Raw genomic sequence first — 21445 nt, forward strand, 5'->3', positions numbered from 1 at the left:
TGTCAACACAAACGTTCATCAGGTGCATCCTTCTGATTATTTTGTATGTTTTAAATGAAATTCATATAAACGCGATTAGTCGGGTTTGTGACTTTTTGTTCGGTTGAGTTCGTTGATCTTTCGATAGGCGTGGTGTGGCTGCCTGTGGCCACGAGTCTGAGCACTCGTTCCTCCCTGCTGGCCCTACAAGGGACAGCGTGAAGTGAAACTTAATGTAAATAATGTAATACAACATAAATCATCGGGTTTCTTCGGTTTGTAATTCTTTTTAAACTAGCTTTCTTCGCACGCCTGCAACTGCTCTGAATTTCATAGTTTTATATTCTATTATTTACCTAAAATCGGTAAATAATCTTTTACAGGTTAAAGTACTCATCCATAAGAACAACTTTTACTATCGGACCTACTTCGAAATCGCGCAAAGCATCAGCTGTTTCATACATTTCGGTCAAGTAGGTTATCAGATGTGTAACTTTTGTGCAGCTGATTTTTTTCGGGATTTCGAAGCTGCTGAGTATTATTCTAACCCCTTAACCCTAGCATTACCAACGGGGGGGCCTCGTAGGCCCACTGACTCAGTTTTTCTATGTTGTATCCACACCCTTTGATATATATGAACTTGAAAGCAAAGGTAATTGTTCGTTATTGAATGTACTATTGAGTCATTACAGAATTTCGGAATAAAAATGTAATTAAAATTCATTCACTTGATTTAATTCTCTGTGGGCCTTAGAAGCCCACCCGTTGGTAATAGCAAGGAAAGATTTACGAGGTTGAGTCTCTCGTTTCAAATTCTTACCATGAAACGAATTTTGGCATTGTTGCCTTCAGACATATTATTATGAAGCGGACCATTGTTATTTTCAGTGTTTCTGCTGCTGTTGAACCAGCAACATGAGTAGACATCGTTTACGTGATAGTTTCATTGAAAGAGTGCTAGAAGAAGTTTTGAACGAATCAGATTTAGAGGAAAGTGAAGTGGATGATGATGTGGAAGAAATTAGAACTGATTCATCGTCTGAGAATGAAGATGAGGTTGAAGCCAATCCACCAGATGATAATGATACGGAATGTGATAAATTCATTGCAAAAAGTGGACGAGAGTATATTACGAAGCCATCTCGACAGTATCGGCGTTCTGTACAAAATATAGTGCGAGAAAGAATGGGGCTAGGACAACAAGGAAGAATTGCGTCTCCGAAAGAGGCTATAGAGCTCTTTTTTACACCTCAAATTATGAATCTAATAAAACTACACTCAAATGAAGAGGCTTCTCGACTAGGTATTCAGCACACAGATGAAGATGAGTTATTTTGTTATATAGGACTCTTGCTAATCATGGGTTCAAATCATGACAATAAGATACCTGTCCAAGATTTATGGTCTTTGCTTCAGGGCCGATAAGTGTACTATGGATCAATGAGTCGGACCCGATTTTTCGAATTGACTAAAATATTGAGGTTTGATGATAAGAACACAAGAGAAATTCGTCGCCAGACTGACAAGTTTGCTCCAATGAGGGAAATTTTTGAAAGCTTCAATTCTTCACTTCCATTGTATTTCATTCCTGGTCTACATACAACAGTGGATGAGATGTTGTCTTTGTTCCGTGGTCGCTGTCCATTCAAGGTGTTTCTAAAAGAAAAACCTGGAAAATACGGCATTCTAATTCGAATGCTGTCTGATTCTGAGACTAGATATGTGATCAGCATGGACATCTATACAGGCAAGTCAGGAAATACACAGCATTCAAATGGACCGATGGAAATTGTAAAGAGACTAATAAAACCTATTGAAAAATCAGGCCGTAATGTTACCACAGATCGGTACTATACTTCAGTGGAGCTTGCTGAGACTTTATGGAATGATTTTCACCTCACACTTGTTGGCACCCTACAGTCTAACAGACGACACATACCTGAAGAGCTGAAGACTACAACTGGCCGCAGTTTACACTCTTCCATCTTTGCTTATACTGACCCTCAGACACAGAGGCCACCAGTTACTCTTGCATCAACGCTAGTCCGCGAGAAGCCAAAACGACTGCTGTTGATGCTTTCAACTTATCACTCAGAAGGGGTGTTGAATGAAGACTCAAAAAAGACTAACATAAATCTTTTTTATAATTCTACAAAGGGAGGCGTGGACACCATAGACCAGATGGCAAGACACTACAGCACAAAGAGAGGAACAAGAAGATGGCCTTTGTCCCTCTTCTACACACTCATTGACATAGCAGCAATAAATGCATATTCACTCTTCCTCCTCAACTTTCCGAATTGGAAAAAGAATTTGCTAAACCGCAGAAGAGTTTTTATCACTAACTTAGGTCTCGAACTAATAAGATCTCAAGTAGATAAACGGGCACAAAATTTGTATGGACTTCAGAAGCCAGTAATAATGGCAATGGAAAGCATCACACAACGGAAGCTCAGCTGCTCTGTAGAACCATCATCCTCAACAGCAGAACCAGGAACACGTGGACGGTGCCACCTATGCTGCCAAGAAGTTGCATCTAAAAAGATCAAGTACAACAAGCTGGGAAAGTCAACTGTTACCTGCTCTCAGTGCCACAAACACGTCTGTGGGAAACACTGCAGGAAGACAGTGTTGTGTGAAAAATGCGTTGCAGAATGAGACAGTAAATTTTGTTTGCTTCATGTAGTGTATCGAATTAAAAAAGTCGTTTTTATAAGAAAACACTATTTTGAAACATTATTCCAAAAAATATATAAACTGAATCTCGTGATTTGTTCATTTTATTCCTATTATAATAACATCTTTTATTATCCAGTATACAAAAACAATGTCTAAGCATTTTGAATTGTTATTAGAGGTATCAGAAGTAAATAAACTTGATTTATGATAAAATAAATTGTGGTATTCTTTATGGGCCTTTGAGGCCCCCCCGTTGGTATTACATGTAACAAAAAATACGTTGGTAATGCTAGGGTTAAAAGGAACTTTCACTATTTTTAAATAACCCTGTAGAGTAGCTCCGCAGAGTTAGTTTAGTTGGTAAGTTGTTGATTTCATGGTGCGCGCAGGCCGCTGGTGGCCGAGTGTTTCTAGGCGCCTCATTCTGGAACCGTGCGACCACTACGGTCACAGGTTCGAATCCTGCCTCGGGCATGGATGTGTGTGATGTCCTTAGGTTAGTTAGGTTTAAGTAGTTCTAAGTTCTAGGGCACTGATGACCTCAGAAGTTAAGTCCCATAATGCTCAGAGCCATTTGAACCATGTGAATCATCGTGCACGATTCTCTACAACGTGTAAAAGCATCAGTTTGTTGGCTGCTGTTAACAGAGCCCGACCCAGTGCTATAGGGAGTGGCTAGTACATACATTACCTGACCTGAAAATCGTTTCGATATTTATTATGTAACAGGAAAAGCACTTAGCGATGAGGAAAAGTATTAACATCTGACACAGTCTTCAGAACCACCTCGAATTATGAATATCCAGAGTAGACAAGAAAGAAAGTTTCAATTGGATTGGCTAAAGAAATACTGTCTGTAGCCAAAAACAGAATGGTGCATAATGTTTGTCTTGCGTACTATTTTCTGGTCCAGGTGGTAGGGGAAAGCATTCTGTAACGCTAGGATCTTTAGCCACTCGTCCACTTTGCAAATACATTCTAATATAAAATGAAAAAGAATCCTGAATATGACAGAAATCGGTAGATTTTCTGTGCATCTACAGACAAACAAACCATTACAGTTTCAGAACATTTGGACGATTTATTCAAGAGAAAGCGCTTCACAGATTTAGCAAGTCAACAACGCATTGGTCCACCTTTGGCCCTTTAAACAAGTAGTTACACAGCTTAGCACTGATTGATAAGAGTTGATATATGTCCTCCTCAGCGATATCATGCCAAATTCTGTCTAACTGGCGCGATAGATCGTCAAAATCCCGAGGTGCTTGGAGGGCCCTGCCCGTAATGCTCCAAACATTGTCAAGTGGGGAAAGATCCGGCGACCTTGCTGGTCAAGGTAGGGTTTAGCAAGCACGAAGATAAGCAGCAGAAACTCTCGCTATATGCGGAAGGGAATTGTCTTGGTGAAATGTAAGCCCAGCATGGCTTCCCGTGAAGGATAACAAAACGAGGCCTAGAATATCGTCGGCCTACAGCTTTGTTGTAAGGGTGCCGCGATGACGGCCAAAGGGGTCCTGCTATGAAACGAAATGGCACACAAGACCATCACCCCTAACTGTCGGGCTGTATGGCGGGTGAGAGTCAGGTTGGTATCCCACTCTGTCCGGGGCGTTTCCAGACACGTCTTCGCTGATCATCAAGGCTTAGTTTGAAGCGCGACTCATCACTGAAGACAATTCTACTCCAGGCAGAAAGTGGGTGACACCACTGCAGGCAGGCTTGTTGGTGTACAGAGGTTAATGGTAGTCGGTGCAAGGAGCTCCGTGAGCTCAGCCCCCTTTCTGTGAGCCGCCTATTGATGGTCCTTGTGGTCAATGAAGCACCAGTTGCACGTTGCTTCTATGATAATGATGAATCCGTGGTTCTGATGATTGCTCGGTCCTCATGTTCTGTCGTCTGTTCCTTCTTGACATCGTGTTCTGCCATGGTTAATCCATTCCTGCCAACATCATAGAATAGTGGCATCGCTCCTATCCGAACGTCAAGCAATTCATCGATTACTCCAACCAGCTTCTTTAAGAACAACTACACGTCCTTTCTCAAATGCTGATATCTACGTATACTGTTCACGCGCCCATTTACGAGGTACAGTTGCTGTCTAATTGAATCCACAGAATGAAACTCGCAAAGATTTTATGTCCTAGTATTGACGTGTCCCCTGTTTATTCTCCTTGCCAGCTGCGCAGTAAAATGTGCTGCAGTGTCACACATTCATCCACCGGCAGTCAAAGTTTACAGTTTTGCATTTTCCTTCGATACATTGATGAATACCAATTTGTGAGCAATTTACATAACTCCTACTTGGTGCGTCGTTTCTTTGTCTGGTACACATTTCAAAAGTTCATATGAAAACCCTGAAAAGGCTGCCAATATTTTAATCGAAACGGAGAGAAACTGAAAATGATTAAATCAAAGAGAGTGTGGCTGATTCCTATAGTAAATACTATTATACTATGTTGTCGACAAAATATACCGTTAAGAGGCCACCGAGATGAAGTGATGAAATCGGCCAAGGAAAATTTCAAGCCGTTTTAAAATTTCGCGTTGACTCAGTTGATTCATCTCTCCAAAAAAATTTAGAGACAGCGCTGCAAAATGCTACATATCTGAGCAAAAAAGCTCATAATTAGATGATTGATTGTTACCATTCTGTCATAATAAGAAAGGTACTCAACAAAGCCGACGAAGCCGGCCGAAGTGGCCGTGCGGTTAAAGGCGCTGCAGTCTGGAACCGCAAGGCCGCTACGGTCGCAGGTTCGAATCCTGCCTCGGGCATGGATGTATGTGATGTCCTTAGGTTAGTTAGGTTTAACTAGTTCTAAGTTCTAGGCGACTAATGACCTCAGCAGTTGAGTCCCATAGTGCTCAGAGCCATTTGAACCAAAGTCGACGAAGCGAAATATTATGCTACCCTTGGCGACGAAATAGGATACCAGTGGTGCAGGACAATTTAGTGTATGTATCAGGTATTTCGATGTACTAATAGCACAGTGCATGGAGATTTCATAAGCTTCCTGTCTGCAACTGACTTGACTGGTGCTGCATTAAGCGATCAAATCGTTCAAGTTCACAATTTGAGATGTGAAGGTTATGACGGAGATGCCAACATGTCTTGAAAGTTAAGTGGTGTACAATTTCGATTAAAGTAACTCCTGCTTCTAGCGACTTTTATGCATTCTGCAGAACATAAACTAAACCTAGCTACCGTGGAGACCTGCAGCTTGCCTAGTGTTCGCAGTATGATGAAAGATGTAAGTAGTATTACCAGTTTTGTAAGTGAGTGAGTCAGCAAAAGGGTTGGAACTTATCAAGCGAACTGTCCTTGAAATCATCCGAAGGCAAAAATAGTTTCAAAATCTTAATGATACACGCTGGCTTCAAAGTCTGATGCACTCCAATTCAAAGAGCTCTTTCACTATAGTGTACAGCTTTTTTTTTTTTTTAAGTAATTGACGGACCTTCTCCGCAATCGGAAAGTGCAAGTCTTCTGGTTTCTATTTGACGATGGCTTACCTTTGAGGGTAACAACCCCTGTATTTGAGATTACTGTTTCGCTTTCACGCCAACTTTAGGCTGTTGCATTAGACCTTAACTTTTGCTATGAGATGGTAGACGGTGTAATAAGAACACTGGAGAGGTACAGAGAAACTTAATATCACGAAATTTCCCAAGAGGCATGTCGCACTTGTAGAAACTTTGGACATTCAATTGCAGGCTCCCAGAAAAGCCAGACATTCAATTCAGCGCTGCAAAATAGAAGCTCCAGATGCTAAGTAATATTAAGGTAAAAAAAGAACCTTTAATATACAGGGTGGTCCATTGATCGTGATCGGGCCAAATATCTCACGAAATAAGCGTCAAACGAAAAAACTTCAAACAACGAAACTTGTCTAGCTTGAAGGCGGAAACCAGATGGCGCTATGGTTGGCTCGCTAGATGGCGCTGCCATAGGTCAAACGGATATCAACTGCGTTTTTTTTAAAAATAGGAACCCCCATTTTTTTACGTATTCGTGTAGTACATAAAGAAATATGAATATTTTAGTTGGACCACTTTTTTCGCTGTGTGATAGATGGCGCTGTAATAGTCACAAACGTATAAGAACGTGGTATCACGTAACATTCCGCCAGTGCGGACGGTATTTGCTTCGTGATACATTACCCGTGTTAATGATTGTACCTTAGCATATGGCAAAATCTAAAAAAATCATCTGACATGACATTACAGAGAGGATGATTTCATCACACTGTGTTCCTGATTATACTTCTTTTTGTTTCATGTAGGACTAAAATAGAAACTGTTTCATTGCATAGTGTAGTATGTACTCATGTAAATTTGTTCCTGCTTACTAATCTGTGTGTGCACTGCTCAGTTTAAAGGTATTACAAGTTTGTTGCTAGTATTCTGCTTTACTTTAGATTGCATCCATTTTTATACTTTCTCACATTTAATGGAATACTCCATGTTACCAGCTTTTGACATAATTGGTAGTCAGCTTTATTACATCTGGTCATGAAGTAAGTGTGTATTTCTGCTTTGTATAGTGTTGCTTCTTGCCACTAAGTATCCTTTGTGGACGTAGTAACGGACACCCGTAACAGGGACTGCTGACAATACAATTCACTACAATCATCCTTCCACACCTGTGAAAATGTGATAGGAAATAAAACACACACACACACACACACACACACACACACACACACACACACACACACAAGCTTTCATAATTGGATCTACTAGTGAATCCTGTATAACTAGAGTTTGCTAGATGCAGTAGTATTCAGTTCAGTGAAAGTGTTTTCAAACTATAGCACACAATCCGATGTACAAATATGTACTTCGACGTAGAATAATTTTTCTAATTATAATATATGGCACAATAACTGAGAACTCTGTCACTAATATTACAAAACATACTCACCAGGAAAGTACTTGGGCTTGAAGAAACAGATCTGTATGAACATTTGGTTACAGGACCATTATGTTCCTCTGAATGTGCTGGTGGGTGTCGTTTTTCTGCAAAACTCTGCAGTCATGCTCTAGATATCACTGTAGATGTAATTGTAGACGCCATACGCAATGCAGCAATCTTAACTATAAATGTAAATGCGGAATGTCATTAAAATGCTCCGAGCAATACGAATGACTGCAAAACGCACAGTGAAGAAATGCAAGTTGATCGCATGGCGTATTTGCACATTCTATATCAGTGTTGAACGCCACGTCAATGACACTTTTGAAGTTGTTGGATGGTTCACCAATATCGTAGCCAGCGTTCTGCCACGCGTAACGAAACATTGGTCTGTACACTCCCGCAGATAACTGATTGTAAATGACAGAATGCATATTCATGATAAAGAACCTGTCGTGCAATATTACTGGAGCGTAGTTTAATGAAGTCTTTTATTCTCTCGGCATATATTTTATATTGCCTGAAGAAAGACACATCCAGAGGTTGTGCATATTTTGTAGTTTTAGGCGGAATGATTTTTAAATCTACATGTTTTCCGCCAGATGCTTCCAGTAGTACTAGTTCATCCTCATGTCCAGACCAGGAGTCACAAAGTACTAATGACTTTCTCGACAAATGTGGATTCAAAACTGACAGAAAAAACGTCTTCAGATGTTGTTTCGTCATCTTCCCATTCACACTTGCATCGACGACGACATTTGGAGGGCACCGCGTTTCTATTTCCCTTGACACGCGGGGTCCAAACTTTCCACTGGATTCGTGAAAGGAAATACAGAGTTTGTCTCCCAATCGTCCGTCCATTGATATAGCAACATCGCTCGTGTAACTACACTGCTGGCCACCGTAAATGCAACACCCTGAAGGAAGCATCCGAATCAAGTGAAATTTACACCATGGGTATGCAGTGATGAGATATGCAACTGATTAGAATTTCAGCGCAGACGCACATCACGCGCGCCTGTGGCGACACCTCATAGCGCCATTTAAGGCTTGGCGATCGCGACGAGTGTACGTTCGGCACGTGTGTTTACCTTGTGGTTGTTTCACAAGACGATCAGTTATGCCTCGTAGACAACAGCGAACATCGTTTGATCAAGTATCCGAGTTCGACAGAGGAAGGATAGTGGCTTACCGAGATTGTGGATTATCATACAGAGAAATCGCTAGTCATGTTGGACGAAACCAAACAACTGTAATGCGGATATGTGACCGTTGGGTGCAGGAGGGTACGACGGACCGACGTGGTCGATCGCATTCACCTCGGTGCACCACTGCACGTGCTGATAGGCAAATTGTGCGCATGGCAGTGACGGATCGCCCAGTGACATCCCGAACCATAGTACACCACATTGCGTCTGTAACGCATCATCCAGTGTCTGCGTGTACCATTCGACGCCGTTTACAGCAGAGTGGTCTGTCCGCAAGACGTCCATTGCTTCGTCTACCATTAACGCAGAACCACAGACGTCTCCATCGCCAATGGTGTGATGACAGACGGGTGTGGACGGCAGAATGGAATGACGTTGTCTTTACTGACGAGGTACGCTTCTGTCTGCAGCACCACGATGGTCGAATTCGAGTGTGGAGACACCGTGGAGAGAAGATGCTGGACAGCTGCATTATGCACCGCCACACTGGTCTTGCACCGGGTATTATGGTATGGGGCGGTATTGGATATTACTCTCGCACGCCTCTAGTACGCATTGCCGGTACTTTAAATAGTCGGCGCTACATATCCGAGGTGCTGGAGCCAGTTGTCCTTCCTTACCTTCAGAGCTCGGCCACAGCCGTATTTCAACAGGATAATGCGCGACCACACGTGGCACGCATTGTCCAAAGGTACTTTGTCAATAACCAGATTGAAGTGCTTCCCTGGCCGGCTCGTTCTCCGGATCTTTCGCCGATAGAAAACATGTGGTCCATGGTTGCTCAACGAGCGACCCAGATTACATCCCCAGCTGCCACACCAGATGATCTTTGGCAACGTGTGGAAGCTGCTTGGGCTGCTGTACCCCAGGAACACATCCAACGTCTCTTTGACTCAATGCCGAGACGTGTGGCAGCGGTGATCTCCAACAATGGCGGCTACTCTGGCTACTGATTCTGGCAGGAACCACATGTCACAGACGTCTGTAAACGTAATCATTTGATACTTGGTCAACATGTTATCTACAAAATAAATTTTGTTGTGCTACCTCTTGTCTTTCTTGGTGTTGCATTTACGGTGGCCAGCAGTGTATGTGTTGCACAGTTAACTGATTGCAACACCGCGACAGTGTTTCTCTCCCCTTTCGTGGATAGTGTTCTGTCACAAGAAAGTTCATAGTTGAACTGACTGATCACAGTTCCATACAGAACTAATATTTCTCTCGTGATATGCTCATTGACGTCAGCAACAAACGTTTGAGCTCTTTCAATCAGCTCTTCTTCGTCATCCTTATCTTTTTGTGCTTGGAGCATAGTGATACGGCGTGATGTTATCCTATACTCCTTTTTCAAATTAGTAATAAATCCTAGTGAAGCTGTAAAGTTTGTACACCCGAGATTTCTGGCTACGTCCAATGCCCAATGTTGTAAATGCCAATAATGAACGGCGGAACCGCATTCTCGCGCTTCATCGAATTTCGCCATTACACGCTCCTTGATGGTCTTGAACAGCAGTGTACGATTTCCTTTGAAAACTGTATTTCCTTCTCTTTTCTTTGCCACGTAATCCAGTATGTTTTTAATATTGCTTTTAGACTTCAGTTTAGGATATCTTTTCAGAAGCTTGTCGTATGTGTCGAAACCTCTTACGTAATAATCATCGTACATGTTCTCGAGTGTGTTGTCATCAAACGCCGTGATGATACTTGCAACTTTAACCATCTTCTTAGGAGACGGTTGGTATTCACTGTCACTGCTTCCATCGCTTCTTCCCGCACTTGCCGTAGCACTACCGTTTGCAATGAGTTGTTCGTCATTATCATCCCTATCATCATCATTATGTGTTAGTGTAACAACAGTATCTGTTTCTAACTTATGCTCATATTTCTGCGCTGTAATAGACACCAGAAAACATGCGAATGATTCGTCTTCTACACCAATACCATCTTCGCGAAGAAGGGTTCTTCGTAACTTCATCTCAACCAATCGCAATACATTAGCAGGATTGATTACCAATCGCCGAGCCATCTGACGCTTAAATACACAAATAATGTCACAAAACGCAACTTCAGAGGCACACTGCACCGTCCCTACTGGTCCCGACTGGCGTACCGGCAGGTCAGAGTGCAATGCGGCATGGCATACGCAGTGCCTCTAACGGACGACTGCAGAGTTTTGCAGATGCGGGAGTATCACTAGTGCAATAAGAGACCTTTACATTATTTCTCACACGATTTTGGTGTATTTGTGTTTGTTAGAGCCCAAGTACTTTCCTGGTCAGTGGCAAGAAGCAACACAGTTCAATGCAGAAATACATACACATTGCGTGAAAAGATGTAATAAAGTTGAATAACATTACTGTCAAAAGCTGCTAAATGGAGGTCCCCATAAACCCATTGGATTATACAGCTTATACAGGTGTCTCACAGCCAGCCACAGGTTTCAAGTCCGTTATTACATTGCTAGCTGTGAGACGGACCGAGCAGCTATAGCGCCTCCTTAGTGTTTCTTCTTCGCTGTTACTAGATGGCATGAACGTAATATACCATTGGAAAGTTGAGAAATCGGCCTGTTTGGTGGTGAGTACCACACACGATTTCTTTCGATTTTTTACGAGTTATAAGCAAACACTTTCAGGTTTTGTTTGGTTTATTCTCCCCAATCCCATCAAGAAAACACCCCCCAGAAGTTGTGCAGTGTGTAAAGCAAGGAAGAAGGAAAGTGATACACGATATGAATGTGAGAAACTCTAGTGGCGTTGAACATGCCTGCATTTTTCGGGTATATCACACCAACAAAAACTTCTAAAACAGTATTATCTTCATTCCTCAACAATTCAATAAATAGTGAGGATAGATTTATAAAGAACTGTAATCAAAAATATATATAACTTTGAGGAAAGTGTGTAAGACAACATATGATGATTTTCGCAAATTTAAATAGTAAATGTAGGGTCAACTGTGGGAAAAATATTAGTAAGTCACTGGGTGAAATGGGAGAAAGTTGAAGAATGGATGTGAACTAAAATAAAGTAGGATATGAGGAATATACTTAAAATGCACTTAAACTGAGCAGTTCACATTCGTATTCGTAGGCAGGAACAAATGTCAACAGAACACTATGCAGCAAAGCCAATTTCTGTTTTATATGAAACGAAAACAAATATGGAATTATTTACTCCAACAATCAATACAGATGCAAGCAAAAATCGAGCAGAATACAATCAGCTTATTCACAGTGCAGTTCAAAGAGTGCAATACACACAGGAAGTCATATATCAGGAACACAATGCGATGAAACCCACTTCTGTTTACTGCGAAACGAAATCAAATACGGAAGACATTAAATCACTCGATAAGAAAGCGACATGATGTACTGATAATTTTGCAGTGCTCCAAATGTCATGGCAGAGAATCGAGGTCATGTTACCGGAAGTCCCCCTAATGTGAATTTCAACCCCCCCTCCCACTACACACACATCGCTCTGCTGAGACTACCAGACACTGACTATGCGAGAACTGTCTCCAGTGTTCACGAGATCCAAACTGAATCACATAACTGTAGTGCTTATGACGGGGCAAAACTGCACTAGAATGTTGGCTCCCACAAAGATAATGCACTAAGACTTATACAAAAAACCTTAAGATAGTAAACGCTAGTCTAGAAAGTAAAATACAAAGGTACAATTCACTTTTTCGAAGAAATACGTGGGAACAAAAATTAAACTATGCACTGTGAATAAAACAAACTAATATCGCTCCAGGTGCGTCTGTGGAAGCGGTGCCGCAAAAATGCGTGAAAGGACCAGAGCTGTCACGACGGTCCCACGTGGCACGCACACATGCGAGTCAGCAGAAGAAGCAACGGCAGTGCGAACTGAGCTATCGTATAGTACAGACGCGAATTTCGAGATTCTGTAATTTCAGTCCGCGGATCAGGAGGGTCGGGCTTAACGCGAGCTCCCCACAGACTCATACGGATCTTTGTTTTTCGCTCTCCCTTTGCTTCATCATGTCTGCGAAACACACAGCACCCCCACGATCACGAGAAAAAGGTTCGTTTTGTTCCGGACATGCTTCCACTGTTCTCCTGCCCTCACACAACCAGACGACACGCTCGTCACCGAGGAGGGTACACCGGCTGGGGTCGGTGTTCGAGCGGAACTGTTATGCAAAGACAATTATCGCGATCGACGGTTAATGGACATTGCGAACCAATTTCATTTTTGTCACTTGTTCATTTACTCATTTGGCAAAATAATTTTCGGAAAGTGTACTTATCAATTTCCTGTTACCACACCGTCGAACAAAGTGCGTGGGTGTCAGTAAAGTCGGATCACTCTACAACTGACATGTAAGCGGCGATACCCACACGTTCCCGCTTCACTGGTGACCCCAACACGATCGCTACGCTAAATACGCGGTGATGAACTTTCATCAGTGTGAGTGATGCAGAACCACAAGTGATCTAACGCTTTCGTCCTCGCGTATGAAGAGTGAGTTCACGAACAAACCTTCGTGAACTAGGCGCTAAAGCAAGGTGACAGCTTTGGAAGAACTGCAAAAGACAATAGACAGTGTACAACAGACAATACTTGAGCTGCTAGTGCGCAACCAGAGACTGGAGAACAAGTTTACGGGAGTGGCAGAAAGCACAGGATGTGTGTTTTGGTTAGGCTGCCATCCATTTGGCCCCGTGGCCCAATCATGTGGTTCAGCCAAGTGGAGGCAGTTTTCATGAGCAACATCACCTGTGACCTCGCCAAATTTGGACATGTCATGAGCCAGGTAGATCAAGACTATGCAGCCAAAGTGTGGGATATCACCACCACGCCGACATAGTCTTCATATAAGTGACTAACAGAGGAGTTAATAAGGTGAATTGCATCATTGCGGGAACAACAGGTGAATCAGTTGCTGCGACAACAGGAGAGATTAGATTAGATTAGATTAGATTAATACTAGTTCCATGGATCATGAATACGATATTTCGTAATGATGTGGAACGAGTCAAATTTTCCAATACATGACATAATTAAGTTAATTTAACAACATAATTAAGTTAATATAACAACTTTTTTATTTTTTGTTTTTTTTTAATTTTTTAAATAATTTTTTTGTTTGGTTTTTTTTCTTTTTTTTCTTAATTTATGTCTAAAAATTCCTCTATGGAGTAGAAGGAGTTGTCATTTAGAAATTCTTTTAATTTCTTCTTAAATACTTGTTGGTTATCTGTCAGACTTTTGATACTATTTGGTAAGTGACCAAAGACTTTAGTGGCAGTATAATTCACCCCTTTCTGTGCCAAAATTAGATTTAATATTGAATAGTGAAGATCATCCTTTCTCCTAGTATTGTAGTTATGCACACTACTATTACTTTTCAATTGGGTTTGGTTGTTAATAACAAATTTCATAAGAGAGTATATATACTGAGAAGCTACTGTGAATATCTCTAGATCCTTAAATAAATGTCTGCAGGATGATCTTGGGTGGACTCCAGCTATTATTCTGACTACACGCTTTTGTGCAATAAATATTTTATTCCTCAGTGATGAATTACCCCAAAATATGATGCCATATGCAAGCAATGAGTGAAAATAGGCGTAGTAAGCTAATTTACTAAGATGTTTATCACCAAAATTTGTAATGACCCTTATTGCATAAGTAGCTGAACTCAAACGTTTCAGCAGATCATCAATGTGTTTCTTCCAATTTAATCTCATATCAATGGACACACCTAAAAATTTTCAATATTCTACCTTAGCTATATGCTTCTGATTAAGGTCTATATTTATTAATGGCGTCATACCATTTACTGTACGGAAGTGTATCTACTGTGTCTTATCAAAATTCAGTGAGAGTCCGTTTACAAGGAACCACTTAGTAATTTTCTGAAAGACATTATCGACAATTTCATCAGTTAATTCTTGTTTGTCAGGTGTGATTACTATACTTGTATCATCAGCAAAGAGAACTAACTTTGCCTCTTCATGAATATAGAATGGCAAGTTATTAATATACACTCCCGGAAATGGAAAAAAGAACACATTGACACCGGTGTGTCAGACCCACCATACTTGCTCCGGACACTGCGAGAGGGCTGTACAAGCAATGATCACACGCACGGCACAGCGGACACACCAGGAACCGCGGTGTTCGCCGTCGAATGGCGCTAGCTGCGCAGCATTTGTGCACCGCCGCCGTCAGTGTCTGCCAGTTTGCCGTGGCATACGGAGCTCCATCGCAGTCTTTAACACTGGTAGCATGCCGCGACAGCGTGGACGTGAACCGTATGTGCAGTTGACGGACTTTGAGCGAGGGCGTATAGTGGGCATGCGGGAGGCCGGGTGGACGTACCGCCGAATTGCTCAACACGTGGGGCGTGAGGTCTCCACAGTACATCGATGTTGTCGCCAGTGGTCTGCGGAAGGTGCACGTGCCCGTCGACCTGGGACCGGACCGCAGCGACGCACGGATGCACGCCAAGACCGTAGGATCCTACGCAGTGCCGTAGGGGACCGCACCGCCACTTCCCAGCAAATTAGGGACACTGTTGCTCCTGGGGTATCGCTGAGGACCATTCGCAACCGTCTCCATGAAGCTGGGCTACAGTCCCGCACACCGTTAGGCCGTCTTCCGCTCACGCCCCAACATCGTGCAGCCCGCCTCCAGTGGTGTCGCGACAGGCGTGAATGGAGGGACGAATGGAGACGTGTCGTCTTCAGCGATGAGAGTCGCTTCTGCCTTGGTGCCAATGATGGTCGTATGCGTGTTTGGCGCCGTGCAGGTGAGCGCCACAATCAGGACTGCATACGACCGAGGCACACAGGGCCAACACCCGGCATCATGGTGTGGGGAGCGATCTCCTACACTGGCCGTACACCACTGGTGATCGTCGAGGGGACACTGAATAGTGCACGGTACATCCAAACCGTCATCGAACCCATCGTTCTACCATTCCTAGACCGGCAAGGGAACTTGCTGTTCCAACAGGACAATGCACGTCCGCATGTATCCTGTGCCACCCAATGTGCTCTAGAAGGTGTAAGTCAACTACCCTGGCCAGCAAGATCTCCGGATCTGTCCCCCATTGAGCATGTTTGGGACTGGATGAAGTGTCGTCTCACGCGGTCTGCACGTCCAGCACGAACGCTGGTCCAACTGAGGCGCCAGGTGGAAATGGCATGGCAAGCCGTTCCACAGGACTACATCCAGCATCTCTACGATCGTCTCCATGGGAGAATAGCAGCCTGCATTGCTGCGAAAGGTGGATATACACTGTACTAGTGCCGACATTGTGCATGCTCTGTTGCCTGTGTCTATGTGCCTGTGGTTCTGTCAGTGTGATCATGTGATGTATCTGACCCCAGGAATGTGTCAATAAAGTTTCCCCTTCCTGGGACAATGAATTCACGGTGTTCTTATTTCAATTTCCAGGAGTGTATATTAAGAACAACAACAGACCCAAGACTGACCCTTGTGGAACCCCATTCTTGATAGTTCCCCAGTTTGAGGAATGTGCTGATCTTTGCATATTATGAGTACTGCTTATTTCAATGTGCAATGAGAGGAGGCCATCGCAGTTCCTGCGCCATTTTCAGAGCCTCGCACAGTCCGACATGGTCCTAGACTTGCTATTGCGTGCTGTCTGGATGCGCAGCCTTCCAGCACAAGTGCAAGCAGCCATTGCTGCACAAACAGAAATGCAGCTGGACACTGTCATGGACTTGGCTGATAGGGTGTGTGACGCACCGGCAACAACACCCAATACCACCGCCGTGGCAGCCTACAATGCTGTCGCCGTGCCTGCAAATTTGGCTTTGTGGTGATATGTGTCTCCCGTAGTTACCAGTACAGATGCCAACCTGCCCTACCTAGTTCGAGACCTGGCCGCAAAGGTGGCAGTACACAGGTCGACCAGTTGGCACACTCACAAACAGAGAGCAGCAGTCCCCATAGTGGCACAGATTTCGATACCACCGATCTGGCTCCCACCACCATCAACGTGTTACCAGCCATTCTGGTGGTAAGCCGACAACATTAGAGCATCAGCTGACTGGGCACTGCTGGTATCATTCCTGCTTTAGCTATAAAGCGACAAAGTGTCGGCCTCCCTGCTTGCACCCAAATGCCAGCTGCAAATGGGCCTAGGTTCACCCAGCTGCAGTGCAATATCCAGGCATCTCCTCAAAATGGAATGGCCTAGCAGCGTGAAGTACCTCATCTGCATGGGTTCCAATCTGTCTCTTTCCCCTTGATTTATGCTAAGAGCTTGCTGGAATGCCTAGACAATCTCTTATGGTGGCAAACAACTCAACAATAAAAATGTACAGCACTTGTCACGGAAATTTGGATCCTGGACTGTGTCGCATCTTTCCTTGTAAGTTTGTTGTGGCTGATGTCAACAAACCAATCCTGGGTGCGAATTTCCTTGGTCACAACAACATATTAGCTGACATTACAAGTGCCCCTCTGATTTGACAACAAATTTGAAAATAGAGGGACAGTAACAGCTGGCTGCCTCATTCAGTGTTAAACTAGTGAAGTTCCCCAGACCATATGCAGATATACTGGACAAATTTCCAGAGCGCACTTGTCTGCCTTGTGCACTGAGGCATGTCGAACATTCAGCAGTCCACCACATTATGACTACATGTGGACCACCAACCTCATGCTGTCCACATCAACTTGCACCCGAGTGACTTGCTGTAGTAAAGCCTGAGTTCGAGGCCGTGTTGTGACAGTGCATTGTTCGTCCACCATGTAGCCAATGGTCCTCTGCCTTGCAATTTGTGCCAAAGAAAGATAATTTTTGGTGCTCATGAGGAGATTGATTGGTTGGTTGGTTTTGGGGAAGGAGATCAGACAGCGAGGTCATCGGTCTCATCGGATTAGGGAAGGACGGGGAAGGAAGTCGGCCGTGCCATGCCCATGAGGAGACTACCTACCTTAAATGCACAAACGGTGCCAGACCGATACCTCAAACCACGCCTGTAGAATTGTAGCCACGCCTTGGTGGGCTCTGTTATACTTAGCAAAATTAACTGCACGAAGGTGTTCATGCAGATCCCTGTGGCACCTGAAGACATTCAGAAAACAGTCATTATAATGCCCTTCATTCTTTTTGAAAGCTTATACTTGTCATTCGGTCTACAGAATATTTCCCAGACATAGCAGCATTTACTGGATGGCATTTTACGAGGCATATTTGTGGTATTTTATGTACCTCACTGATATCCTCATCTATTCAAAGTCATCTGAATGCCATCACTGCCACATAACGACCATCTTTCAGTGGCTGAGCGAGGCCGGCATAGTCATTAATCCCTCAAAAATTATGTTTGGGGTCACAGAAATTGAGTTTCAAGGGCATTTACTCAGAGCCACTACTGGGTAAGGTGCAGGGGATGTTGAACAAGGCGCGCCCACAGACACACAAAGGCTTACGCCACTATCTTGACATGATAAATTTTTATCGGTGCCATCTGCCTAATGCCACCACATTGCTGGAACCTCTGACTGTGGTGCTACGTGGTCCTACCTTGAAGCCGGCCAGTGTGGCAGTGCGGTTCTAGGCACTTCAGTCTGGAACTGCGTGACCGCTACGGTCGCAGGTTCGAATCCTACCTCGGGCATGGATGTATGTGATGTCCTTAGGTTAGTTAGGTTTAACTAGTTCCAAGTTCTAGGGGACTGATGACCACAGATGTTAAGTCCCATAGTGCTCAGAGCCATTTGAACCATTTTTTCCTACCTTGAAGCGAGAGACCCTTGTTAACTGGTAGTATGCAATGGAGAGAGGATCTATTAACTCCAAACGAAGCCTTGCAGAAGTGACACTGCTCTCTCACCTGGTGCATGAGGCTCAACTGGCTGTGGTCATGAATGCTAGCCAGACAGCTATAGGTGCAGTGCTTCAACAGCGCATTGGCAGCAGCTGGCAGATGCTCAGTTTCTTCTCATGGAAGCTTTCAGAGTGGCAACACACATGGAGTGCTAAGGATCGTGAGTTGCTTGCGTTGTTCAAGGCAGTAAAATTCTTCCGCCTATCAGTAGAAGCTCATCCCTTTGTAATTTTCACCAACCACAAGCCCCTAACTCACGTATTTCAGTACAATAATACCACGTGTACGCCACACCAATACTGGCAGTTGGAGTACGTGTCACAGTTCTTCACGGACATCCTCCATTACCACAATAAAGAAAAATTTTAATGGAGCAAAAAATAGTACATTCATAGTGAAAAATGCAACAGGAAATGACAGTGAAAGGAAGTTTGTTGACATTAATCAATAGCAGTTGAAACAGAAACAGCAGTATCTTTCATAAATATAATACAACAGTGAGAAATGACGTTTCGTAACATTTATACAAACCTAGCAACGCACAGGAAGGAGTAAATTATCCAGCTGTTGGCTCTCTTCCAAGATTTGTGTAGTGATCTTGAGGATGTTATGCGCATAAAATAATTTTGAAAACAAATTACTCTACACAGAGTATATGCAGAGTTTGTTCTACTGGACAAGTGAAGACTATGTTATGTATCTTAAACCCACTGCATCATTTGAGCACATTCCGTAAACTGACTTAGAGACAGTGGATGTCGTAAAGAGTTTGGTGTATCCACACAGTCTGTGTTACTGATGAGAATTAATTCGCCTTCATTACACAGAATAAATCCTATATTATTTGTATGTGGCAGTTTCTTCCTTTCCAATTTCTCTTTCACAGACTTTGTGTAATGGACCCTTTTTTACACAGATTGTCATTACTGATGTCAGGATGTTTCATGTTGTTTCAGATGAAACAAGATCTGCCTTGGTGAAACTATGCCTAGAAGGAGTAAATGTTGATCCCTCTCTAGATACTAACAAAGTTGCTGACAGCCTTAAGGGCTACACAGGATCAGACATAAGTAATGTATGTAGGTAAGTAAAATACAATTTGTTGAAAATCAAAGTACACTAATAAGGCAGAACATTATGACCATCTTTCTTCCATTTAAATGAGGGAAGCTGATAACCAAAGCAACTTGACAAATATGATTTTCCAGTGAATATCACAGATGTGACATGGCTTGAAAAATGAAACAGTGCTGGAGGAGCTAAAAGTGCTTGAGAGCACACAATTCGTGATTCATGATTGCTCATGTCTTTCTGCACCCATGTGTGTGCACTAATTTATCCATTGACACCAATACATATTATGTCATTCAGCATTACAGGATTCACCTTAGAAAATAGTGCAAGAGAAATGTGTTATCTTCTCTAATAAATCAGGCTTCTTGTTTCATTATGTTAAATGATGCACCAGAACATACTGGCATCTTGGAGATCACCTGAACAACACACACATCATGAGACATAAATAAATAGGCCAGTGATCACAATACCATGTTATGAGTGGCATCCATCTGTGTTTACCTCAGCATTACACAAGGCAATTAGTAATATCCCTGTTATGATCAAGTTTTAATGCCAGTGGTTGACTCACAGAAAATTACATGAATGATCAGTATATTCTTGCTTATAAATGTAGACTGTCACTAATAAAATACTAAATAAAGTGGTTAAACATATTAGTAATAGTATTAACTGAAAGACTTTGAATATTCTGTACTACTGTCAGTCATGCTGCATGGCAGCTTATGTAACAGTGACCCAACTGCTAATGGTTGACACAGTAATTTCATTTCATAAATAACAACAGGTCACACTTATCTCTGTAACATAATAGACCATTATATGAATAAATCACTGCACACTGTTATGATTTAAGCTACTTCATGAAACCATCATTCTCTCATATATCATATAACAAATTAGAGTTAATAAGTCCGACAGACAACAAGCAGCCTTGTTTAACTTTCAAAGAGGAAAAATTCTGCGCAGTATGAAGCATGAATTATGGATGCCAGTATGGAATCAGAGGACAATTGAGCCACAGGCTAAAATCCTACCTACATGACAGACAAGAGAAAATAATCTCAGATGGGATCAACATGTAGGTAAGAGGGCTGGAGTCCAAATGGGGAATGGTAAATTATGGGGCCCTGCAAGACTCTGTCCTCAGTCACCTGCTATTTCTTATCCACAAGCATTGTGATACACTATAAAACATCCACAGATGTAGAGTTTAATGCCATATTATTACTTGCAGATGTTCTGAACTGGTTCACAGTAAATTCCCTGACAATAAACCTCATCAAAACCAATTATATTTACCTCCATTCTAATCAGGAAAGCCCATAAGAAATTAACACTGCACTTGAGAGCCATCAGATACAGTGGGCATATTGTTTGAAATAATTAGGCATACTAATGAATAACAGGTTTAACTGTGAACATCACATCCTTCAAATCTTGAAAAGGATAATCTCCCAACTCTGAGACATCAACGTCTCAAAATCTGCTTATTTTGGTTACTTCCAGTCACTCATCTTGTGCGGCAGTTCACTGATACTGAAAAAAGTCTTTATCATCCAGAGAAAGATTGTCAGAGTGGTGTGTGGACTGCCTCTAAAAATTTCATGTCCTAATCTTTTGAAGCAAGTAGAGATATTAATTACTACCTCTCAAAATCTCTTTTTGATCATGCCATTCATGCGTCACAATACTTCTCAATATGAAATAAATGAATGAGTACTGCCATCGCCATAACACAAG

General features: G+C 42.7%; 1 protein-coding gene across 1 annotated transcript in view; it reads left to right on the forward strand.

Moving 5' to 3' along the window:
- The window catches only part of LOC124555595 (katanin p60 ATPase-containing subunit A-like 1), a 170899-nt gene that overhangs the window by 148026 nt on the left and 1428 nt on the right, over positions 1 to 21445 (forward strand). Inside the window, exon 8 of the mRNA XM_047129560.1 lies at positions 19582 to 19708. Coding sequence (XP_046985516.1) covers positions 19582 to 19708 — 127 coding nt within the window. The remainder of the gene's footprint in view (positions 1 to 19581; positions 19709 to 21445) is intronic.

The sequence above is a fragment of the Schistocerca americana genome, chromosome X (genome assembly GCF_021461395.2).
Source record: "Schistocerca americana isolate TAMUIC-IGC-003095 chromosome X, iqSchAmer2.1, whole genome shotgun sequence".
In the NCBI taxonomy this organism is placed as follows: Eukaryota; Metazoa; Arthropoda; class Insecta; order Orthoptera; family Acrididae; genus Schistocerca; species Schistocerca americana.